This window comes from Pelophylax lessonae, assembly GCF_965119305.1.
Source record: "Pelophylax lessonae genome assembly, chromosome: 11".
Lineage (NCBI taxonomy): Eukaryota > Metazoa > Chordata > Amphibia > Anura > Ranidae > Pelophylax > Pelophylax lessonae.
In genome coordinates, this window is record NC_138778.1 from 12385009 (window position 1) to 12411118 (window position 26110).

Here is a 26110-nt window from a genome sequence, read left to right on the forward strand (position 1 = left end):
TCATAGCCCAAACCAGGATTCTAGAATGAGAACAGCAGCTGTCAAAGAACAGGTGCGTTTACACACTCCTGACAGGCAGATGGAAACTACAGAATGGACAGAGTCTGAATAGGGTGGTGAGAGGTTTGTAGGTCATGGAGGGTTTCCTTCTGCAGTCTCTGAGGCTGAACTATGATCTACAACACTTTGAACAGTATTGCATGACAGGTGAACAAGCTGAACACAGAGAAGAGATGGCATTCTTCCAATGATGGGGAAGGGTAAAGAAATCTTGTTCAGGGTCAAGAAATCTTGTTCAGGGTCCAGGTCTGCACAAGGGTCCTCTAAGGTCTACTGTATGTCTTTTTTGTAATCCATAATGTTCCTAAAACAGAAGTTCCTTTGTGGCTGAGGTCTCTTGGTGATTCCATTAAAGTCAATCATCAATCCTAGCATTTTGCATTTGGTGTGATGGGAACATTGGTCATTTTTTCTCATAACCAACCATTTTTACCCAGCTGTCTTTGTCAGGGTTGTTTCCACAAAGCCAGAATGCAAGATGAAGGGGCTCTGTAAAGCAGGCAGCGAAGGTGTGTAAGCGTCTAATTGGGTCACACAGCTCGTAGAACATCAACTTACCCTCATCGTAATTCAGAAAAATTTCTATATCATTGCATGAGGCTGGGTGTGATAATTTAGTTACTTTAAAGTCATGTATCACAGAATAGCGATTTTTCTCTCTGCATAAACACCAGGATTTCTTATTGTACCCAATAAGTGACTGATTCCCTTTTCTGTCCATACTGGCATAACACACTCCAATCCTCCAAAAGCTGGACTCACTGGACTTCACTCGCCAGGAATGTTGCCCCGTTGAATATTTCCTGATGCTTATAACCTGATTAGTCCTAAATCTGACTGCGGTTTCTGGGCGATTCTGGCTTTTCTCTGACCAGGAGGCAGTATAGAGGTCATCCGATATGTGTAGATAATTACCAGCCGAGCTTATATCCAACGATAGGTCGGCAGCCTCTTCTATTCTGATCTCTCGATGTACATCGTTTATAACATCGGATAAATAGCGTAGCCTTCCTATAATCAGACTCACACTGAAATCAGCAGTGTCCTGCATAAATGTATCTTCTCGGTTTTTGGCCTCTTCATCTGCCTCGGTATCGAAAAGGTTATCTTTGTAGGATTTCTGCTCTTGTATAACATTTAATGGATCGGTTGCGTTGCACAGATCCTCGATGTGACGCAGTGTCTTGGACAGCTCAGCTTTCTTTACGTCCAGCTGTCGGATCAAATCGTTGACTGGGTGTAACATCCGCTTTTCCTGTCTGGAGGTCTCAGCCAGGGCACTCTTCTCTACTTCTTCTAGCTGTCTTCTGATGTCTCTGAGTAGGGTAACCATCTTCTCTTTATCACCAACTACTTTTCCTTGCACTTCACCTTTTCGCTTCTGCAGTCTCTGAACTCTCTTTTCCATCTCTTCCTTCTTTAAGTCCAGTTTCTTCTGAAAATTTCGCAGTTTTGTCTTCTTCTTCCCAGAGGCCTCCTCCAGCGTCTCTACCTTGTGCGCCATATGTAATCCTTCAAGCTTGCAGGACACACAGATACAAGCAGATTCCTCAGTGCAGTAATACTCCAACATCTTCTTGTGGATAGAGCATTTTTTTTCTCTTACAGACCTTGTTGGCTGAAGTAATATATGGTCGACTGACTTGTTATGTTTCTTCAGGTGATTATCACACATAGAGGTCTCGCACTGTAGGCAGGATCGAACAGCCGCGACGGAAGAGTCACAGTAAGTACAAAAGATTTTGGTCACCTCGTGATCCAGCTGAGATTGCAGAAAAGACTCGGCTATATTGCGAAGTCTTGGGTTTGGCTTTAGCTCAGGTCTCGCCTTATATCGATGTTGGCATTCTGGACAATTACGTTCTCTTATGCTCTCCTGATGATCCCATGTTTTAGAGATACACACCCGGCAGAAGCTGTGTCCACACGGCAGGGTTACGGGGTCTTTATAAATATCCAGGCAGACAGAGCAGCGGAGCTCAGAACTCAGATCATTAGTCGCCATTGTTGCACCTGAAATCAGTCTGTCCTAGAGAAAACATTTACTTCTTAAATGATAATGCTGGAGGACTTTAACACACATTCCTTTATAAACTTTGAGACTTCCTTAATAAAATATTCTTTATCTTATCTTTAAAACTACATGTGTAAAAGATAATGCATCTGAACTTGAACCCTCTTTCGAGCAAGCTATATACGTTCAAATATTAATTTTCTTCAAGCTTTCTACTATACGAAGAACATGAAAAAAATGGGGGGGTCAATGTTATAGACATTTCACACCATGATCTAACATACAGTCAGACCAATATAACACCAACGCCAAGGAGGGAAGAAGTAAAAAGGGAAAGAAGGCCTTGTACTGCACTGGTTTCGGACTTTAGCAGAACCTTTCCCCCTGGGAACCATATACCCAACTATGTTTTCCTGGTGTCCAGCCCAAGCCTTAAGCCCCGTACACACGAGTAGAAATTTGGCCGGGAAATTTCGTCCGACGACCGATCTGCCGATTTTCGGCTTGTTAGTATGGTGCTTCCGACAACCGACTCCGACTTTTCGGCCGAAAAAAATCCTGGTGTGCAGGCTATAAAATTTTTGTCGACCGTCAAAAAACTTCCTATTTTCGTCTCATTAGTACAGATTTCAAAGGGGAAAAATCTTATGAGCAAGACTAGGCATGATCAGAGATGAAATAAGACAAAGAAAGCAATCTAACACATGACATCACTTCTGAAGTAGAATTCTGTCGTACGGGAAAATTCGTGTGCAGTCTAGAGCACATTCCAACCAACAGACACCACTCTGGACAAAAGACGGACGACCGGTCGGCGGAAATTCGTTGCGTGTGTACGAGGCTTTATCCGTCTCCCTCTGGCTATGTCGATTTCCCAATAGGAAGAAGCACCCCTCCAGGTGAGTAACAAGTAAACCCCTTCATAGTCTTCACATGCAGGTGCCCGTCTGGCTCATTACCGCAGACTGTGAAAAGAAGAGGAAGATGCCCACACAGCACAGCAGGACACTTTCCAGTAGCAAAAAGTTTATTCCAAACAGTATCGGCAAGACATGCAGCACAAGATACCAGAGATGTTGATGGGTTTCATATCACCAACTTTGACTAAGCACTTTGTTGTGTGAAACGCATCAATATCTCCTGTATCTTGTGTTGCATGTCTTGCCGATACTGTTTGGAATAAACTTTTTGCTATTGGAAAGTGTCCGCTGTGGTGTGCATCCACTCCTCTCCACTTTTCAATGTCGATTTCTCCTCTGCCAAAGCGGATACTTGGGCTACTATTTGTTCATTGTCTCCAGCCCTTATCCTATCTCTCCTATCGAAACATTGGAAACCACTTTGAGCTGTGTGTGTGCGCTCTTTCTGCGTCATCTTGTCATGTTTGGTGTTATTTCCATAGGGTGGCCAACAAAACGTTCTCTTCCAGCCAGTGGTGTATTTAGGTTTTGTGCTGCCCTAGGCCTGACTAAGTTTGTGCACCCCATAATTGAAATATGACCCACTCCTTCCTGTAAAGGCCACACCCCTTCCTGTTTATGACTCGCCTTGTCATCTGTACACCACAGACCACAACCACAGTCTTTCTGTGCCCATCAGCATAGCCTCATCAGTTCCCATAAGTTCAGCCTTATCAGTGCCGCCTCTTTACTGCCCATCAGTGCAGCCTTATCAGTGCAGCATATCAGTGTGGCCTCATCAGTGGCCACCAATGTAGCCTATCAGTGCCCATTAGTGCAGCCTATCATACCGGCAGGTAGCAGTGTGACTGCTTTATGGGGGTGCCAGACTGATTTGCCTCCTGGACCCTGCCCTCTGGCCCAATTCACCCCATAATAGTGGCACTAAACTAAAAGTGTAGCGCAAGCCGGCAGGGACCCTTTTCGTGTGGGAGCCAGGAGGAGGCTATTTTTTTTTATTGCAGTGTGCAGCTTTTTTGCTGCCCTCCTGTAAAGTGCCGCCCTAGGCCTGGGCATTGTCGGCCTAGGCCAAGATACAGGACTGCTTCCAGCTTAGACAGCAAAGGAGGGTTCTGGTTGAGGTAACTATTCCTAAAAAAAAAAAAAAAAAAAAAAACTTGCTCCTGTCTCTGAAGGCAACAGCTGACTGATGGAAGGATACTTCAAGAGTTAATGATGGTGAGGTCACCTAAAAATACACTGGTACAGATCAAATACATGTCAACTGCATTTGTTTTCAAGACTTTTTTGTCCTATAAAATGCATATAAAAGTGACATCTCTTTCCATGAATTTTCCATAACACTACTTAGTACATCTGGTAAAATCCACGATTCGTCTTTTTCCATATATTCAATAGAAAATAAGTCTGTATGTATCTAGGAACGTCCAAAAAAAGCTCCTCAGGGAAATCAGCCATTATTTCCAACCACTTGCAGAGCAGGAATGTAAGGACTTCAGAGATATCAATGCAGAACGTCCATTTGTTCTATGTGGTTGTCTGTTCCTAGTTAAATAAAAAGACTGAATTATTAAAAACGGTCCTGAAGAGGCAGACCCGTTATGAAAAAGTATATCTAGTATTAAAACCCAACAAGTAAAAATTATTATCAACCAAAACATTGCTCACCTGCTTTTCCCATTTACTCAAACAGACAGATGGAATCGGACTAAATAAATTGCTATATAAGGAACAGCAGTGACAGTGGAATTCTCATATTACTAGATCTGTGCTCTCCATACTGTGGCTTGAGGGCTGGGTGCAGCCCTTTTCTAGCCTTTATTTGACCCTTGGGGCACTATTCCTTCCAATGGCACCATTCCTCCCACTGATACCAACAGTGGGATATAATTCCTGCCACTGACACCAATTATGGGACACTAATCCTTCCACCTGACACCAGCAATGAGGCACTATTTCTTCTACTGATACCAGTGATGGGGCACTATTCCTTCCACTGACACTAACAATGGGGCACTATTCCTCCTACTGGCACCAATGATGGGGATTTGTTCCTCCTACCGGCACCAATGACGAGGCACTATTCCTTCCGCTGACACTATTTTTCCCACTGACACCAACAATGGGGCACTATTCCTTCCAATGATATCAATGATGGGGCACTATTCCTCCCCCTGACACTGGCGATAGGGCACTATTTCTCCCACTAACACCAACAATAGGGCACTATTCTTCGAACTAATACCAATGATGGGGCACCATTCCTATCACTGACATCAATGATAGGCCACTATTCTTCCCACTGATTCCAACAATAGGGCACTATTTCTACCACTGACATGGCACTATTCCTCCCATTGGCACCATTTATGGGGCACTATTCCTCTCCCTAACACCAATGATGGGGCACTACTCTGCCTACTGACTACCAATGTTGACTGAGCTTAGCCAATTTCAGCAGTACATAAGTGCCAGACTTGCATCATTCCAGTGTCCTGTACATGTAGTTCATTCTACTACCAATGCGTCTTTTCTGTGTTCCCATTGGAGAGTTTCCACACCACTTCCTATCCTAACAGGAAGTGAGGGGAAATATCCCCAACACCATCCTAAATAGTTAGTGAGGTTGAAAAAAGACATCAGTCCATCCAGTTCAACCTATGATGTGTTTGTGAGTTTGCTGTTAACCATACATTGTATACCCCTGTATGTTGTACATTGTATACCCCTGTATGTTGTGGTCTTTAAGGTGCCCATCTAATATAGTTACATAGTTAGTGAGGTTGAAAAAAGAATGTAATACCCGAGAGAGGCACTATTCCTCCTACATTGTGTACGAGACGTGACAATTAAATTCCTGGAATGCCCACGGTGTAGCACTATGGTGGTGAGTCGCACAGCCATTCGTACTCAAGTGTGTTCTGATCTTGTCTAAATTTCACTCTCCTGGGTCGCAGATCAGTGGACTCAGGCTTTACGGAGTAGTAGAAGACATAACACATGTGCGGAAACTGAGTGACAGGAATCTAGAGGAGCAGATTAATAGCAAATTTTGTGTGAAATTTGGCAAAAGTGTGAATGAATGTTCAGCTCTGTTTAGCTGTTACAACAGGCGTATGGGGAACATGCCATGAAGAAATCAAGTATTTTAGAATGACATAGGGGGGCAAGTAGGGGCGGGAGGATGTCCACAATGACGCAAGAAGTGGGCAGTTCAAAATTGCAAAGGACAGATTCAAATGTGGAGTGTGAACCCTCATGCGCTTGTGCTGGTGTGGTGGATTTCCACCATGACAATGCGCCTGCGCAAAGTTTTTTTTTTTATGGTCCATTCTGGGAAATAAATCGTCACACCTCGCACAATGTCGTTTAGGTTTACCAAAACTAGGTAATGTTAGGACCTGCCTATTCATTCCACTGAGTCTGTAAGTATGCAGGCAGGTACTACATAGATGTTGGTAGATCTGAAGGAGATTCTACAGACTGTTACACGTACTTTTCTGGTTGAAAACATCTTTGTTTATGATAAAAAAAAAAAAAAATCAAACTTTGGTTCTTCTACCTCAGATGACGGTTTTGCAGTGTTGGGGCCATGATGTTCTCATCTCCTTGTTGAAGTAGATATACAGCCAGGTTATGAAGGGGAGGATTGAAATGGAGACGGCGGTTAGGAGCCTCAGGCCACCCACGGACTGCCTGTAAGACATCTGGTGTGAAATAGGAATGTACTCAGCAGACAGGACCTCCAAAGTCATGAAGGCCATAAAACAGACACTCACCTCCCAGAATTCCGGCAGAGAAGAAGCCACAAAACAATAATGGCCAATCCAGAGAGCTCCCTGGGGAGACAAAATCCAAATCAGCTGACTGGTGACACAACCTGGTTATATAAATACCGCAGGAAGATGCCAGGCTCTGGAGGACCTACCTGCCCTCCTCCTCGTGCAGTATATTTTTCTTGCCATATAAAAGCCAAGAGGCAAACAGACAGAAAGCTCCAACCAGACACGCTAAGGAATGGAGATCCGATAGCGTCTTCCAGATCACATGACCTGCACAACAAATAAGAATAATATCAAGTTAGAATGTGGGAAGAATCTACAACAGAAGACCCAGTGATGATGGACTTTATCCTCTGCTGCTTCTCACCAGCCTCAATCACATTTAGAACACTGAAACGCATCTCAGGGCATTTGCTGTTTGTCATCTAAAAGCTAAAGAGCTAAAAGCATCGTACCTAGAGCCATAACTTTCTAAACTTATGTTTTGGACCCCTGGTCAAGCTTTTTTGGTTTTGCCGTCTGTGTCACATAGGGGAGAGTTTCTGTCCTCGAGATACTACAGAAAGTAAGAGGAAATCTCTGCAAAGTGAGAGGAAATCCCGACTTGGACAGTTGTCACCTGAACAGGTGTCTCCATTGGTGGATTTCCCCTCATGTCCTTTTCCTGTGATCACTTTCTTTCTTGGTGTCGCAGAACGCATAATTTCCCCAGTGGGGACACAGACAGCAGTAGTATCCTGATGGGGGGGGGGGGGGGATTGGTCTTTCTTCCACATTCCATCCAAAACTAGGAAAAACAAGTTTTGGCTTTAGATAATGCACCTGCGGTTCACAAGATATTATTTCCAATGTGGCCCACATGAACCATCATAGTAAGACACATCTCCAGAATACTTCTACACAGCCTAACCCCAGCTAAAACTTTAGGCAATATAACATATAACCGCCGATCTCAGAATTGAACTATTGCTTCAAGTCACTCATTTCCCACCAGACTCTGCTCCTCTTCTGATGCGTTTCACTCTCCTTAAGTTTTAGTTAGAACTCTATACCTCCCGCCATACGCAACCTCCCGCCATACGCTAGCTCCCAACATACGCTAGCTCCCGCCATACGCTACCTTCCGCCATACGCTACCTTTCGCCATACGCTACCTCTCCACAAACGTTACCTCCCGCCATACGCTACCTCCCGCCATACGCTACCTCCCGCCATACGCTACCTCCCGCCATACGCTACCTCCGGCCATACGCTACCTCCGGCCATACGCTACCTCCCGCCATACGCTACCTCTCCACAAACGTTACCTCTCGTCAAACGCTACCTCTCCACAAATGTTACCTATCGCCATACGCTACCTTCCGCCATACTCTACCTTTCGCCATACGCTACCTCTCCACAAACGTTACCTCCCGCCATACGCTACCTCCCGCCATACGCTACCTCCCGCCATACGCTACCTCCCGCCATACGCTACCTCCCGCCATACGCTACCTCCCGCCATACGCTACCTCCCGCCATACGCTACCTCTCCACAAACGTTACCTCTCGTGAAACGCTACCTCTCCACAAATGTTACCTATCGCCATACGCTACCTTCCGCCATACTCTACCTTTCGCCATACGCTACCTCTCCACAAACGTTACCTCCCGCCATACGCTACCTCCCGCCATACGCTACCTCCCGCCATACGCTACCTCCCGCCATACGCTACCTCCCGGCCATACGCTACTTCCGGCCATACTCTACTTCCGGCCATACTCTACTTCCGGCCATACTCTACTTCCGGCCATACTCTACTTCCGGCCATACTCTACTTCCGGCCATACTCTACCTCCGGCCATACGCTACCTCTCCACAAACGTTACCTCTCGTGAAACGCTACCTCTCCACAAATGTTACCTATCGCCATACGCTACCTCTCGCCATACTCTACCTCCCGCCATACTCTACCTCCCGCCATACTCTACCTCCCGCCATACTCTACCTCCCGCCATACTCTACCTCCCGCCATACTCTACCTCCCGCCATACTCTACCTCCCGCCATACTCTACATCTCCACAAACCTTACCTCCCGCCATACGCTACCTCCCGCCATACGCTACTTCCCGCCATACGCTACTTCCCGCCATACGCTACTTCCCGCCATACGCTACTTCCCGCCATACGCTACTTCCCGCCATACTCTACTTCCCGCCATACTCTACTTCCCGCCATACTCTACCTCCCGCCATACGCTACATCTCCACAAACGTTACCTCTCGCCAAATGTTACCTCTCGCCATGCGCTACCTCTCGCCATACGCTACCTCTCGCCAAATGTTACCTCTCGTCAAACGCTACCTCTCGCCATATGCTACCTCTCGCCATACGCTACCTCTCGCCATACGCTACCTCTCCACAAATTATATTTCTAGTCTACAGATGGCCATAAAGGTTTTTTTCTGTTCATCAGGAATCGTCTGAAATTCACTCCATGCATGGCCATTTTAACCTCTACTCGTAATCTAGTCTCCATCTCCAGTCTACCTCCACTTTCACAAGAGATTATTTCCAACATGGCCCACATGAAGCATAGCAAGGCACAAAGGCCAGCATGCATGTAACGCTATAGCTTAATGCTGGTCATGCATCTCCAGAATACTTATATACAGCCTAACTCCAGCCAACATTTTGAGCAATATATAGAATACAACTACTGATCTAAAAATGGAACTTTATTGATTCAATTCACTCTAATTTCTGCCAGAATCTGCTCCTCTTCTGATGTGTTACACCCTTCTTAACCACTCTGGAAGGGTTTACCCCCTTTATGACTAGGCCGTTTTTTGCGATTTGGCACTGCGTTACTTTAACAGAGAATTGCGCAGTTGTGAGACCCCACCTCTAGTTCATCTCTAGTCCAACCCCACCTCTACCCCAACCATGCCTCTACTCCAACCATGCCTCTACCCCAACCATGCCTCTACCCCAACCATGCCTCTACCCCAACCATGCCTCTACCCCAACCCTGCCTCTACCCCAACCCTGCCTCTACCCCAACCCTGCCTCTACCCCAACCCCGCCTCTACCCCAACCCCGCCTCTACCCCAACCCCGCCTCTACCCCAACCCCGCCTCTACCCCAACCCCGCCTCTACCCCAACCATGCCTCTACCCCAACCATGCCTCTACCCCAACCATGCCTCTACCCCAACCATGCCTCTACCCCAACCATGCCTCTCCTAAAACCCTGCCTCTACTAAAACCCTGCCTCTACTCCAACCACGCCTCTACTCCAACCACGCCTCTAGTCCATCTTTACCAAAGCCCCAAGGTAGGGTAAATGGCATTGTGTGAGGAGCAGAGTCTGCTGGAAGAGGTGATAGACTTGTAACAATAAGGTTTGTTTGATTTTGAGATTGAAGGTTGTGTGGACTGAGTTTTGAGTTACTGGAAGATTTTAGGAAGAAGATGGGTCTCTTTAACATCCATAGCACCCACGGTTGGCTAAGGGAGCCAAAATATGCCAGGAGCGATGATACTTTGTTCTCCCAGCTAAAGATTTCCTTTGGATCGGGAGGGGGAAGTGATAATTGTATCCTTCTGTCTGTGTCACTGGGACAGGAAGTGAGGGGAAATATACTCATTGGGGACACAAATGTTAACAGAAGCTGACAGAAGTTCCTCACCTTCCCCACCCATCCAAAACTGGCCGGAGTTGGGCTGTGCTTGTAAATACATTATTATTTATGAATCCTTCCTATGATTGGATGGGATGTGGGATGGAGTTCAGTGAGCGTCTCTTACCCGTTATGTCTGGATTTATGCTGAGCAGAAGAATGAGACTGGCCGGGATCAGATAGATCACCTGCAATGAGGAGAGCAGAAGACTTGTTTAGTGCCATTCAGGGTGGAGCTAATAGTGGAGTATTTAGCGGTTTGCCTGGGGTTCCGCTGTGTTATACGTTACATACTCCAGCCTGCTGAATTCTGCACACTGTGTTGTCCTTTAAATTCCCAAGAACAACTGCACTATATACACTGTGCTATACATTACTGTACATTCTCCAGGCTGCTAAACTCTGCACAATGTCATTCATTACATTCTCCAGACTGCTATACTGTCAGTGCTGTGCTATACATTACATACTCCAAACTTCTATTCTGTGTATGCTGTGCTATACATTACATTCTCCAGGCTGCTGAGCTTTGTATGCTGTGCTATACACTCCATTCTCCAGACTGCAGAACTGTGTATGCTGTGCTATACATTCCATTCTCCAGACTGCAGAACTGTGTATGCTGTGCTATACATTCCATTCTCCAGACTGCAGAACTGTGTATGCTGTGCTATACATTACATTCTCCAGGCTGCTATACTGTCAGTGCTGTGCTATACATTCCATTCCCCAGACTGTTGAACTTTGTATGCTGTGCTATACATTACATTCTCCAGACTGCTGAACTTTGTCCGCTGTGCTATACATGAAATTTTTCAGATTTATGCATTCATACTACTAGTAACCTTCATTAGAAATGTGATATTTCCTCCCATAGAACATACAGGAACACTTTGTTTAGTTTATAAATCGGGTTCTGCAGATTCACTTACAATCCACATGGCGGCGTCGGGATCATTGATCTGTGGAAGAAGATACAAGGCGCTGGCGGTTAGGAGAGTGCGATGTATAACATAATACATAAATCCACAATATGGAATGTTATTGGAAGGATACAGACCGGAGACGTACAATCTGGGCACACACTGGGCTAGACATATTGTAGCCAATCAAATAATTGGAGCAATCACAGAATTTATCTGTAGCCAATCAGCTGGTCACAGGAAGGATAATGGGAGGCGGTTCATTGCTGCACAATGGAGGAATGGTCACGTAATCGTCGTGTGAGTGTATGGTGGACCGTCGCGTGAGTGTATGGTGGATCGTCCTGTGAGTGTATGGTGAATTGTAGTGCGAGTGTACGGTGGATCGTACTGGGAGTGTACGGTGGATCGTACTGGGAGTGTACGGTGGATCGTACTGGGAGTGTACGGTGGATCGTACTGGGAGTGTACGGTGGATCGTACTGGGAGTGTACGGTGGATCGTACTGGGAGTGTATGGTGGATCGTAGTGTGCCAGCTTTTTTTTGTTTTGAATAGAAAGGTCTGACGGGTTTTACACGATCGGCCCGATCGGATCCGCCTGTCCGTTTCTCAGGCAGACCGGATTGGGCCACCAGTTTTCCTTTATGGGGAGGCGGATGTGTCCGCGGACACCCACCTGACATCCGATCCGACAAGATCCACTGAAAACAGACGGATGTCGATACGTTCAGCGGGTCGGATCGGATTGGATGAAAACAAACATGCTGCCTGTTTTCATCCGATCTCCCATAGAGGAGAGCGGGGATCTGATCGGTCCTTCTATGCACAGTGGGCAGAGATGGAGCTGTCATCCACCTGCTCAGCGGGGATCAATGGAGCGGTCCCCGCTGAGCTAGCAGAGTCCGCCCCGTGTGAAAGGGGCCTTACGGATAATCAATAATCCATTCAATCAATATGCCACACACAGAGAAGTGGATTTTGATCGGTAGTGGGATGATACGATTGTAAGTTACCGATTGCATTTCTATACTCACCATGCAATCGCCTAATCCGATCGACTGACATATGATTGAATTCCTGAACAAAGTATCCCAATGCTGCCGAACGATGCAACGCAATCAATAAACTTCTGCCCTGGCTGATCGATAACTGATCAAATCTGATCGAAAATCAAAATCAGTTGGAAGGAAATGTATACCTATTCTGTTGTTTGACAATTTGATTGTTTAGATTGAATCACGCATCGATTGGATAATAGAATCAAAGTGTGTGCGGCCACCATTAGGCTATGTATACTCTATAACTTTGCTTGTTTAAAAAAAAAAAAATTATATAAATGTAATTTTCTAGCAAAAAAAAAAAAAAGTAGATTTTTACATACATGTGAGAAGCGGTCGGGGGCTGAAGTGGTTAAATTGTGACTTTGAACTTTGTTCAGATGTGAAGTTGGGAAAGTTCAGGTCGGACATTTTTACCCTCATAAAAAGGGGGACACTAATAATAGAATACATGGGTGCCAGGGGATGGGGGGGGGGGGGTGTATTTTTGCAGTATGTATGGATACAGATTTCCTGTTATTTAATAGCAATCTTTATGTTGGATACAAAGTTGCAGAATGGAACTCACCTGGACATAGGCAGCCAAAGCAAAAAACAGGGAGATCAGGAGATTGCAACCCCTCCAGACTCTCAGCTGAGAGTCAGCACACAGGATGGACCCTCTGCATGTCCCCCCTGCAGTCCCCTCCATGGTCCCCCCTGCAGTCCCCTCCATGGTCCCCAGTCCTGGCTGTGCACAGGGAAGGAGGGAGGGAAGCAGCAGTCTGTATGCAGATGAAGTTCCTGCTTCTCCTTCTCATTCGCTGACACACTTCCTGCCTGTCACAAAGCCCCACCCCCCTGTGTCATGAGCCCTCCCATAACCCTCTCCTCTAGTTTAACCCATTTATGACTGCTACAGACTAAATACCAGAACTTTTTTTTTTTTTTTTATTCCCTTTATTGTCTTTATATTTTTTATGGTAAAGTTAAACTAAAGGCAATTTTATTATTTATTCGCAGCGGCATTGCGGCGGACAGATCGGACCCCTAACTGACATCTTTGAAACTTTTGGGGGTACCAGTGACATTACTACAGTAATCAGTGCTAAAAATATGCACTGTTACTGTGAAAATGAAACTGGCAGAAAAGGGGTTAACACAGTGGGTGATCAAAGGGTTAAGTGTGAGCCTAGGGGAGTGTTTTCTAAATGTATGGGGAAGGGGCTTGTGAAATGATCATAGAGAACGATGATTCTATATAGCAGGGATCCACAAACTTGCGAAACTACACATCCCATGAGGCATTGTAAAACTCTGACATTCACAGACATGACTAGGCATGATGGGAATTGTAGTTCCCAAACAACTTGAGGGCCATAGTTTGAAGACCCCTGTAAGGTTTTTTTTTTTTGCCAGCTGTGTCCCCATTGGAGGATTTTACGTCACTTCCTGTCCTGTAGCCAAACAGGAAGTGAGAGAAAATCCCTAAAGTGAGGGAAATCTCTGGTTTTACCCAGAACTAGTGTCCCCATTATTCCTGGGAATGGGGTTAACACCAGGGGCGATCAAAGGGTTAAATGTGTCTCTAGGGGGTGCTTTCTAACTGTCCTCCTTTTTCCTCCTGTAGCTGCGGGAGGAAAATGGAGGAGATTGGTTCCTCTGCATGCTGCCCCCGCCACTCCTCCTATCCAGTTCACTTGTGCTCTGCTGTCTCTGGGCCCCTCTGTGCTCCCCTGGGGCCCTGAAGGTTCTAGTTACGCCTCTGCTGCTGGCGGTCCTGGATTGGACTGGAAGGGATGAGGTGGCAGCCCCAGTCTCCATGCTCTTTGGAGATTATTTACTAAAACTGCATGGTGCAAAATCTGTTGCACCAATCAACTTCCGGGTTTTATTGTCAAAGCTTATTTAAACAAGCTGAAGCAAGAAGCTGATTGGCTACCATGCACAGCTGCACCAGATTCTGAGTGCTCCAGTTTTGGTAAATCTCCCCCCCCCCCCCTTTGAGTCTCATGGGGCTGACAGGTGCCGAGGAAGAGCTGACACTTCTGTGCTGTGGGTTGCCGAATGTCCCAGCCTGCTGTGTCAGTGACGGGGGAGGGGCGCATACCAGCGTCATGTGGCTGCTGGGAGTGCTGCGACTCCTCTTCCCTATAAGAAGATGCAGGGAGTGACTGCAGCCTCCGCCGGTCTTCTGCCGTAATGTGACTTGACGTCAGCCGGCATGCCGGGTAAGACGGAGCGCTGCGCTGCTGTTGTTATGTGCCGCAACGTTCGCCTTTTAACCCTTTCCCGTAGGCTTTTATGCAGTAAGCATGGCCGTTTCTTCCCTCTCTTTGTCTGCGCTGTGTTTGTGTTCTCTCTGCAGGAAGTGATTGTAGCGAGGTGTTACATTGTAGCTCTGCCGCTGTTTGTGAATTGCCATGCGTGTCAGCAATCCTAAGCGGGAGTTAGAAGACGATTTCTGGCGCTCTCGGCAGGACTGTCAGCGGTGTGTAAAAAAGAGACCCATGAGATTGGTTGTCCACGGGGGCCAGAGTGTAGGGTTACCGCCTCATCCCTTTAATTCAGGACACACATTAACCACTTAAGCCCTGGAAGATTTTACCCCTTTCCTGACCAGGGCCTATTTTGCGATTCGGCACTGCGTGACTTTAACGGACAATTGCGCGGTCGTGCGACGCTGTACCTAAATGAAATTGACGTCCATTTTTTCCCACAAACAGAGCTTTCTTTTGGTGGTATTTATTTCAGGTACTTATATAGTGCTGTCAATAGCGCTTTACATATACAGTGTACATTCACATCAGTCCCTGCCCTCAAGGAGCTTACAATCTAAGGTCCCTACTCACATACATACACAGTAGGGCCAATTTTTTTATACAGGATCCAATTAACCTACCAGCATGTCTTTGGAGTGTGAGAGGAAACCGTAGTACCCGGAGGAAACCCACACAGACACAGGGAGAACATGCAAACTCCAGGCAGGCAGTGTCATGGTTGGGATTTGAACCAGCGACCCTCTTGCTGCTAGGTGAGAGTGTTAACCACTACACCACTGTGCCGCCCATTTGATCACCTGTGCGAATTTTTTTTTTTTTTTGATCATGCGCTATAAACAAAAAAAGAGCGACAATTTTGCAAAAATAACAATATTTTTCACATTATTTTATATGAAATTCCCCCAAAAAAATGTAAAAATCCAAATTTTTTAACATTTTTGGCCAATTCGTTTTCTGCTACATATGATTGGTTTGCGCAAAAGTTATTGCGTTTACTAACTAAGGTAAAGATTTCTGTCAGTTTGGATGTTTTTTTTTTTAAAGAGTAATGGTGGCGATCAACGATTTTTTTTTTTTTGCGGGACTGCGACCGGCGGACAGATCGGACCCTTGACTGACATTTTTGACACTTTTGGGGGTACCAGTGACATTACTGCAGTAATCAGTGCTATACATATGCACTGTTACTGTAAAAATGACACTGGCAGGGAAGGGGTTAACTTTATTGGAGAGGCAGGGGTTAAATGTGTCCTTATTGGCGTGTTTCTTACTGTAAAGGGGCGTGTCTTTTGATGTAACCACAGAGACATGCGATCCTACATAGCAGGATCGTATGATCTCTGCAGTTACACCAGGGAGAATGACAGACGGCTTTGTTTACATCAGCCGCCTGCCTTTCTCCCTCTGCAGCCGGAGATTGCGAGTGACCGGCGGCTCGGATGTCCGAGAATGAGCAGGGGTGGCAGCGTGCCTCCGGCGGCGCGCGCTCACCCCCTATTGGCTCGCGGGCTAGTGACGTATAGATACGTCACTTTGCCCAGGAGGGGCTGACCGCCGCCGTATATAGTCGGGCGGCGGTCGGCAAGCTGGCAACAAAAGTGAGTACACCCCTAAGTGAAAATGTCCAAATTGGGCCCAAAGTGTCAATATTTTGTGTGGCCACCATTATTTTCCAGCACTGCCTTAACCCTCTTGGGCATGGAGTTCACCAGAGCTTCACAGGTTGCCACTGGAGTCCTCTTCCACTCCTCCATGATGACATCACAGAGCTGGTGGATGTTAGAGACCTTGCGCTCCTCCACCTTCCGTTTGAGGAAGCCCCACAGATGATCAATAGGGTTTAGGTCTGGAGACATGCTTGGCCAGTCCATCACCTTTACCCTCAGCTTCTTTAGCAAGGCAGTGGTCGCCTTGGAGGTGTTTGGGGTTGTTATCATGTTGGAATACTGCCCTGCGGCCCAGTCTCCGAAGAGAGGGGTTCATGCTCTGCTTCAGTATGTCACAGTACATGTTGGCATTCATGGTTCCCTCAATGAACTGTAGCTCCCCAGTTCCGGCAGCACTCATGCAGCCCCAGACCATGACACTCCCACCACCATGCTTGACTATAGGCAAGACACACTTGACTTTGTACTCCTCACCTGGTTGCGGCCACACAACGCTTCTCACCATCTGAACCAAATAAGTTTATCAGAGAATGCTTTACATTTATTGAGAAAATTCAAAGTGTTTCCTGAATGGCAGTTGTGCCTAGGGGGTGACCTCCTAAATTCATTTAAATCAACTGTGTTACGCTAATCAATAAATGTAACAGTGATTTCCAATAATTAGCAAGAATTATAATAAAATATCCCAAAAAACATTAATATAAAAATCCACAATGTGTGTAAATAGGTAGGAGACTTCCACCCAAAAATCTTAAAATGAAGTTCCATGATAGACCAGGAACCTCCATCACTTACTAACACAAACAGGGTGATTGTGCATTAAAAATTCAACTCTGGCTGGCATACAAACTTCTGGGTCACTTCCAGTTGCATGATGACGTCAGTATGTAGCTCCTCCCTACGTGTTTCGTCATACGTGACTTCCTTCGAAGCTTGGGAGCTCTTCATGAAGCTCCTATATACACAATGCAGTAGGGCAACCACACAGCACGAGACTTGGAAGCAAGTGGAGATGAATGGAGGGGGGCCAACTACAATGATGTCCAGCTTGTAAAGAGATCCCACAAGTATGGAATAAGCATAGTTACATTAGTCCAAGCTGGCCCAATGTAAAAATTGCCATACCTAAACTACAGCTTGAATTCTTCCCGTGTTTATCAGAAACTAGAAATTTTTTTTTTAGCTAGAGTTAGACCCCTTTTAACCCTGGGGCTACCCAACTTGCCGGGGCGACCTGTGAAGTCGCGGTGCGCAGCTCGCACCGCGACCTCGGAGCGGCCGGCACGGACTTCATATCATTGAAGTCAATGCAGGTCGCTCCAGGTCGCCCCAAAGAAGCTCAGGACCCTTTTTCTAAGTCGGAGCGACTTGTGTCGCTCCTATTAGAACGGGTCCTGTGCTGCTCTATGGCAGGCGACCCACGGCGACTTGTCAGGCGACCAGGTCGCCTGACAGGTCGCTCCAGTGTGAACGGGGTCTTAAGCTTTCTCATTGGTTATCAAAGCTCTTGTTCAATGTGAGAAATTGAATACATTTTTGTCTTTAGGGGCAGAAACGCTTCCAAAACAAGTAAATAACCAAATGGATGAAACTCAGGAGCCGTTGTTCACCTTCGGGGTCATTGCTGACATCCAATATGCAGACAAGGATGATGGGTATAATTACGTGAAGACGAGGATGAGGTATTACCGGAGCAGCCTATCATTACTACAAGACGCGACACAAGATTGGGCCTCCGAAAGTGCCCAGCCGGCCTTCATCATCCAGCTGGGTGACATCATCGATGGCTTTAATGTTCCCCTGAAGGCATCAGAGTCGTCGCTGACAAAAGTTCTGGCCGAGTTTGAAAAGCTGAAGATCCCCATCCACCATATTTGGGGCAATCACGAATTCTACAACTTCAGCAGGAAGCAGCTGATGGAGTCAAAACTGAACAGCACCCAGTTGGGGGAAACGCAGGTTATATCTCCAGAGGGCCCCGATGACCCGGAGTCATTCTACGCTTATCACTTCAGTCCTTTCCCCAAATTTCGGATACTCCTGATTGACTCTTATGACTTCAGCGTCATCGGAAGAGATCCGTCGAGCCACAAGTATGTAAAGTCCTTAAAAGTTCTGAAGCAGAAGAATAAAAATGCAGATTTGAACAGTCCTACAGGTATACAAAGGACATCTATAATATAATTTAATCTGAAATATATCATTTTAAATATGCAACAACAAGTCGAGTCCGCTACAAAGAAGAAGTCAAATTAACATTTTAATATATAGCCCTTTAATTGCTGCATTTACCAATTTTTTAGCCTCTAGAACAGTGGTTTTCAGCCACCAGGCTGTGGTTAACTGCTGGGCTGCAGCCTCCACCCTCTCATCCTCAGACAGCTATCTAGAGATCCCCCAGCCTCCCTCAATGCTCCTATACTGCCTTGCAACCTCCCATAGTGGACCAAACTGCTCCTCAACCTCTCAGAGTGCCCTAGGCCCCCTAAGAGCTCTCAGCCCCTGCAGTTCCTCCTGGCTGGCTGTAGAACCTCCAGCCTCTATAGTGCCTCCAACGGTGTCCGACATTGTCCCTTTAAACCCCTAGCCTCCTGGAGAGACCCCAAGCTCCCACAGTTTCCCCCAATTCTGTCCAGAAACCTCATTCCCAACATGGCCACCTAGTCTACTGCAGAGTCCCCTAACCCCCACCAGTTAAGTGTCATCCTCACCCCTAAGAGTGACACCCAGCCTCATTAGGAGCCTTTTAGAACTTCAATATATATATTATATTCCCATACCTTCATTGTGTGTGAATATAAACTTTTTTTTTTTGTACTGTTGAGGCATGGAAGGTGTTGAAAGAATTTACTGGGCCTTGGTCTCAATAGGGTTGAGGACCACTGCTCTAGAAAGGACTTTATCACTTTGCCAGTTATTGTGTTGAGTATGATCTTCTCCCTGATTAGTACTTTTCTCTGTATATTTCTGTAGAACAGGGGGTCTCCAAACCTTCTAAACAAAGGACGAGTTTACCATGCTTCAAAATTTAGGGAGCCAGACTATTGCCAGCGGGAGAAAACAATGTCCAATCGTTGGTATTAGGAAAAATATTATCATCATCGTTGGTGCCAGTGGGAGGAATAGTGCCCCATCATTGGTGTCGGTGGAAGGAAAATTGCCCCATTGTTGGTGTCAGTGGGAGAAATAGTGCCCCATTGATAGTGTCAGTGGGGGGAATAGTGCCCATCATTGGTGTCAGTGGGAGGAATAGTGCCCCATCATTGGTGTTAGTGAGAGGAATAGTGCACCATCAGTGGTGTCGGTGGAAGGAAAATTGCCCCATTGTTGGTGTCAGTGGGAGAAATAGTGCCCCATTGATAGTGCCAGGGGGGGGGAATAGTGCCCCATCATTGGTGTCAGTGGGGGGAATAGTGCCCCATTGTTGGTGCCAGTGGGAGAAATAGTACCCCACTGATAGTGTCAGTGGGAGGAATAGTGCCCCATCGTTGGTGTCAGTGGGAGGAATAGTGTCCCATCATTGGTGTCAGTGAGAGGAATAGTGCCCCATCATTGGTGTCGGTGGAAGGAAAATTGCCCCATTGTTGGTGTCAGTGGGAGAAATAGTGCCCCATTGATAGTGCCAGTGGGGGGAATAGTGCCCCATCATTGGTGTCAGTGGTGGGAGTAGTGCCCCATTGTTGGTGCCAGTGGGAGAAATAGTGCCCCACTGATAGTGTCAGTGGGAGGAATAGTGCCCCATCGTTGGTGTCAGTGGGAGGAATAGTGCCCCATGATTGGTATCAGTAGAAGGAATAGTGCCCCATTGTTGGTGCCAGTGGGAGAAATAGTGCCCTATTGTTGGTGTCAGTGGGGGGAATAGTGCCCCGTTGTTGGTATCGGGGGGGAAAAATAGTGCCCCATCCTTGGTGTCAGTGGGAGGAATAGTGCCCCATCGTTGGTGTCAGTGGGAGGAATAGTGCCCTATCATTGGTATCAGTGGAAGGAATAGTGCCCCATCATTGGTATCAGTGGGAGGAATAGTGCCCCGTCGTTGGTGTCAGTGGGAGGAATAGTGCCCCGTCGTTGGTATCAGTGGGAGGAATAGTGCCCCATGATTGGTATCAGTGGAAGGAATAGTGCCCCATCGTTGGTGTCAATGAAAGGAATAGTGCTCCACTGTTGGTGTCAGTGCATGAATTATTGCCCCATTGTTGATCTCGGGGGAAGGAATAGTGCCTGAAAGCTCTAGGTAATTATAAGCATAAGAGCTAATCTATACACACAAAAAGATGTGCATTGAATAAATGAATCCCTGGATCAATAAATAAATATATATATGAAATTAATGACAAAAATGCTGTGCAAATCACTAAAGATAAATCAAATTAAAAGATGAATGGTCTATCCAACAAGCGATTCAGCATAAAAAATACATAAATTGTGCAGAATCAATATAACTGTATATAATTCAATTATAAGCCCGTAAACCCCTGGTGCCAAACCTGCAGCCCGAGGACCGCACATCTTTTCAAAGTCGTGCTGTGTCCAATTAAAGCACGGGTCGGGCAGGGGGCTCGCGCATGCGCGTCCCGAATCTTGAAGTAGAGCTCGATATACATGTATGTGATTGTGCTCGTACCTGCCGCCCCCTCGCTGTATATTTACTGTCAGCGGTCTGCAGGTGGTTAAAGTATGTAAAGTATGTATTTTAATATCTTTGCTTTGTGTCATTGCAGGTCTTGATGATCCCCAGTTTGTGCAGTTTAATGGAGGAATCAGCAACGCTCAGTTAAACTGGATTGATGGCATTCTCCAGTCTTCAGATAAAAATGGAGAAAAAGTGATGGTGGCAGGTATGATTTCAAATTGTTTTACTTAGTGATATTCAGGAGGGTAAAAATCTTCCCAACCTCATCAGACCACAGACCTAGGATGGCTTCAGTCCTACAGTAGGTGTTGCAGTAATTTGCATTAAAATTGGTATTTCAATGAGCGTTACCAAAATTCAAGGAATGGCATTCTCTGCCTTGCCATTCATTCAGAATGACACCCCCGTACAGTAAGGCCCCTTTGCATGGTTGCGCGGTCATGCAATGCCGTACCCAAACCAAATCAACGTCCTTTTTTTCCCACAAACAGAGCTTTCTTTTGGTGGTATTTGATCATCTCTGCGCTTTTTATTTTTTGCGATATTAATATAAAAAAAAAAATTGACATTTTCTAATTTGACAGTTAAAAAATATCCAATATATTCAATTTTTGTCATATATTTAGGCCAAAATGTATTCAGCTACATGTCTTTGACAAAAAAAATTCCCAATGAGCGTATTTTTATCCACTTTAAGATTTTATCCCCCTTCCTGACCAGGCCATATTTTGCGATTTGGCACTGCGTTACTTTAACGGACAATTGCGCGGTCATGTGACACTGTACCCAAATCCCCCCCCCCCCACAAATGTAGCTTTCTTTTGGTGGTATTTGATCACCTGTGCAATTTTTAATTTTTGGGAAAAAAAGCGACAATTTTGAGAAAAAAAAAACAATATATATAACATTGCCCAAAATTTTCTTTTAAAATCAACATTTTTTAACATTTTAGGCCAATTTGTTTTCTGCTACATATTTTTGGTAAAAAAAATCGCAATAAGCGTATTTTGATTGGTTTGCGCAAAAGTTTTCGCGTTTACTAACTACTGGAAAGATTTATGTCATTTTTTTTTTAGTAATGACGGCGATCTGCAATTTTTTTTTTTTTTTTGCGGGACTGCGACATTGTGGCAGACAGATCGGACCCCTGACTGACATTTTTGACACTTTTGGGGGGATCAGTGACATTACTACAGTAATCAGTGCTCAAAATATGCTCTTTTACTGTAATAATACTGGCAGGGAAGGGGTTAACCCTATGGGTGATCAAAGGGTTAAATGTATGCCTCATGCTTACTGACTTGTGTGGGGGGAGGGGGTTCTGTGACAGAGACAGAGATCGCAGGTTCAGCTTTGCTGAATCCTGTGATCTCTCCCTTTCTGTCGCAGAGAAGATCCGCCTGCTTTGTTTACATAAGCAGGCGGGTTTTCTCACACTTTCCCCCGACGATCGGGGAAGGGAGGCGGCGATCGCTGTGTCTCTCCTCCTCCGGCTCGACTCCTGCTGTGTTTTAACACAGCGGGAGCGAGCCTCCGGGAGCGAGCCTCCGGTGGCGCACTCGCCGCCAAGACCACTAGGAGTCCAGTGATGTAGGTGAATGTCACTGGACCCAGGGGAGCCGCACTGCCGCACCCCTGGGTGCGACAGTAGGATTACTGTTAGCAGTCGGCAAGTGGTTAAAGTGGTTGTAAAAGATTAAGGCTTTTTACCTTTTCTCGGCATTACCACTTCTGGACTGGAAGGATTTGCCCCCTTAATGACCAGGCCATTTTTTGCGATACGACACTGCGTTCCTTTAACCACTTGCTGACTGCCGTCAGTATATTTACTGTGGCAGTCAGCCGCTCCTGGGCAAACCGACGTAGGGATACATCGCTCGCCCACGAGCCTGTAGGGGGCGAGCGCGCACCGCCAGAGGCGCACTCCCGCCCCAGCTCGTTCACGTGCATTCCCGCACGTGTGTTTGGCGGCTCCGATGTCTGCCGGCCACTCGCGATCTCCCGCTGGAGAGGGAGAAAGGCAGGCGGCTGATGTAAACACAACCGTCTGTCATTCTCCCTGATGTAAGTGCAGAGATCATACGATCCTGCTGTGTAGGATCGTATGTCTCTGTGGTTACATCACTAGCCATACCCCCCCCACAGTTAGAAACACGCCCCTAGGGATACATTTAACCCCTTGATCACCAATAAAGTTAACCCCTTCCCTGCCAGTGTCATTTTTACAGTAACAGTGCATATTTATAGCACTGATTACTGTAGAAATGTCACTGGTACCCCCAAAAGTGTCAAAAATGTCAGTCAAGGGTCCAATTTGTCCGCCGCAATGTCTCAGTGCCGCAAAAAAAAAAAAAAAAAGGAGATCGCCACCATTACTAGTTAAAAAAAAAAACAATAAAAATTACATAAATCTTTCCCGTAGTTAGTAAACGCAATAATTTTTGCGCAAGCCAATCAAAATACGCTTATTGTGATTTTTTTTTTTTTAACAAAAACATGTAGCAGAAAACAAATTGGCCTAAAATGTTAAAAAATTTTGATTTTTAAATATTTTTTTGGGGGGGGGGGGGGGGGGAATTTCATATAAAAAAAAATGTGAAAAATATTGTTACTTTTTCAAAATTGTCGCTTTTTTTTTTGTTTATAGAGCAAAAAATAAAAATCGCACAGGTGATCAAATACCACCAAAAGAAAGCTCTGTTTGTGGGAAAAAAAGGACTTCAATTTTGTTTTAGGTACAGCATCGCACGACCGCGCAATTGTCCGTTAAAGTCACTCAGTGCCGAATCGCAAAATAGGGCCTGGTCTTTGAGCAGCCAAATCCTTCGGGGCTTAAGTGGCTAACTGATAATTGCGCGGTCGTGCGATGCTGTACCCAAATAAAATCAATATCCTTTTTTCCCCACAAATAAGAGTTTTCTTTTGGTGGTATTTAGTCCCCTCTACGATTTTTTGTGCTATAAACCAAAAAAGAGCTACAATTTTGAAAAAAAAAAAAATATATATATATATATTATGGTGTCTTTCCATACATATTTATTTTTTTGTCCATCTGAATCTCTTGTATCCTCTTGTATCTTCTTGTATCCTCTTATATCTTCTTGCATCCTCTTGTATCTTCTTGCATCCTCTTGTATCTTCTTGTATCCTCTTATATCCTCTTGTATCTTCTTGTATCTTCTTGTATCTTCTTGTATCCTCTTGTATCTCTTATCTCTTGCATCTTCTTGTATCTTCTTGTATCTTCTTGTATCCTCTTGTATCCTCTTGTATCTTCTTGTATCCTCTTGTATCTTCTTGTATCCTCTTGTATCTCTTGTCTCTTGTATCTTCTTGTATCTCTTGCATCTTCTTGTATCTTCTTGTATCCTCTTGTATCCTCTTGTATCTTCTTGTATCCTCTTGTATCTTCTTGTATCCTCTTGTATCCTCTTGTATCCTCTTGTATCCTCTTGTATCTTCTTGTATCTCTTGTCTCTTGTATCCTCTTGTATCCTCTTGTATCCTCTTGTATCTTCTTGTATCTTCTTGTATCTCTTATATCTGATTGTATCTTCTTGTATCCTCTTGTATCTTCTTGTATCTCTTGTATCCTCTTGTATCCTCTTGTATCTTCTTGTATCTCTTATATCTTCTTGTATCCTCTTGTATCCTCTTGTATCCTCTTGTATCCTCTTGTATCCTCTTGTATCTTCTTGTATCTTCTTGTATCTTCTTGTATCTCTTATATCCTCTTGTATCCTCTTGTATCTTCTTGTATCCTCTTGTATCTTCTTGTATCTCTTGTCTCTTGTATCCTCTTGTATATTCTTGTATCCTCTTGTATCTTCTTGTATCTCTTGTCTCTTGTATCCTCTTGTATCTTCTTGTATCTTCTTGTATCTCTTATATCTGATTGTATCTTCTTGTATCCTCTTGTATCTTCTTGTATCTCTTGTATCCTCTTGTATCCTCTTGTATCTTCTTGTATCTCTTATATCTTCTTGTATCCTCTTGTATCCTCTTGTATCCTCTTGTATCTCTTGTATACTCTTGTATCTTCTTGTATCTTCTTGTATCCTCTTGTATATTCTTGTGTCCTCTTGTATATTCGTGTATCCTCTTGTATCTTCTTGTATATTATTGTATATTCTTGTATCCTCTTGTATATTCTTGTATCCTCTTGTATATTCTTGTATCCTCTTGTATCTTCTTGTATCCTCTTGTATCTTCTTGTATCTTCTTGTATCTTCTTGTATCTTCTTGTATCCTCTTATATCCTCTTGTATCCTCTTGTATCTTCTTGTATCTTCTTGTATCTTCTTGTATCTCTTGTATCCTCTTGTATCCTCTTGTATATTCTTGTATCCTCTTGTATCTTCTTGTATATTATTGTATATTCTTGTATCCTCTTGTATATTCTTGTATCCTCTTGTATATTCTTGTATCCTCTTGTATATTCTTGTATCTTCTTGCAGGACACCTTCCGATCTACCCTCCCTCCACAGACCCCATATGTCTCACATGGAACTACCTCGAGGTCCTGTCAATGTTGCAGGCCCATCCTTCCGTGGTGGCTTATTTTGCTGGACATGACCACGACGGGGGCTACTGTCAAGACCCACATGGAATTCACCACATAACCTTCAATGGCGTTATTGAAACCCCACCGGACAGCCAAGCCTTCGCCACCATGGAGATCTATGAAGACAGGATGGAGCTGAGGGGCAAAGGCCTCGTCCCACACAGAACATTGATTTACAGGAACAGCTAGTATACAAGCCACATGTAAAACCTACAGATATCCCAAACAAGCTGTTGACAATCTGTTCTCTCCTTTATAAAGAGATAATTCCTAAGGCTCCATTAACACCTGAGCGTATCGTTTTCAGGCATTTTTTTTTTGGGCATTTTTCTGTTTTTTTTTTTTTTTTAGGCGTTTTCTCAGGCGTTTTTTGTAGGTGTTTGGAGGCAGGCATTGACATCTAACAAAAATGCTGGTAATCTGCCAAATAAAGAAGCTGATGTACTTTTTTGTGCTTCAGGCATTTTGCTTCAGGTGACAAAAAGCTTATATGTGAACAGGGGGCCAATGAAATGAATGGGATTTCGCTTAATGGGCGTTCTGAGACTTCAGAGATGAGCGTTTTA

General features: G+C 45.1%; 3 protein-coding genes across 4 annotated transcripts; 1 reads left to right on the forward strand and 2 right to left on the reverse strand.

The window, feature by feature from the left end:
• Positions 1-341: 341 nt before the first annotated feature.
• Positions 342-2262, reverse strand: LOC309567103 (E3 ubiquitin/ISG15 ligase TRIM25-like). The gene has a single exon (XM_082272433.1). The coding sequence runs from the start codon at positions 2063-2065 to the stop codon at positions 464-466; it is 1602 nt and encodes a 533-aa protein (XP_082128559.1). The 5' UTR covers positions 2066-2262; the 3' UTR covers positions 342-463.
• Positions 2263-4399: 2137 nt separating this feature from the next.
• TMEM220 (transmembrane protein 220) lies at positions 4400-13156 on the reverse strand. 2 transcript variants are annotated; one of them, XM_082272464.1, is made up of 7 exons: positions 12991-13153; positions 11372-11401; positions 10567-10627; positions 6923-7046; positions 6774-6833; positions 6557-6690; positions 4400-4539 (listed from the first exon to the last, which is right to left on the reverse strand). In XM_082272464.1, exons 1-6 carry the CDS (start codon positions 13135-13137, stop codon positions 6558-6560), a joined length of 555 nt encoding a protein of 184 aa, XP_082128590.1. In that variant the 5' UTR covers positions 13138-13153; the 3' UTR covers positions 4400-4539; position 6557. The 2 variants fall into 2 exon arrangements, with proteins under 2 accessions (XP_082128590.1, XP_082128591.1); XM_082272465.1 differs by having other exon boundaries at positions 4425-4539; positions 6543-6690; positions 12991-13156.
• Positions 13157-14536: 1380 nt separating this feature from the next.
• Positions 14537-25788, forward strand: ADPRM (ADP-ribose/CDP-alcohol diphosphatase, manganese dependent). The gene is made up of 4 exons (XM_082272459.1): positions 14537-14632; positions 17897-18508; positions 21069-21185; positions 25438-25788. Exons 1-4 carry the CDS (start codon positions 14626-14628, stop codon positions 25731-25733), a joined length of 1032 nt encoding a protein of 343 aa, XP_082128585.1. The 5' UTR covers positions 14537-14625; the 3' UTR covers positions 25734-25788.
• The last annotated feature ends 322 nt before the right edge of the window (positions 25789-26110 follow it).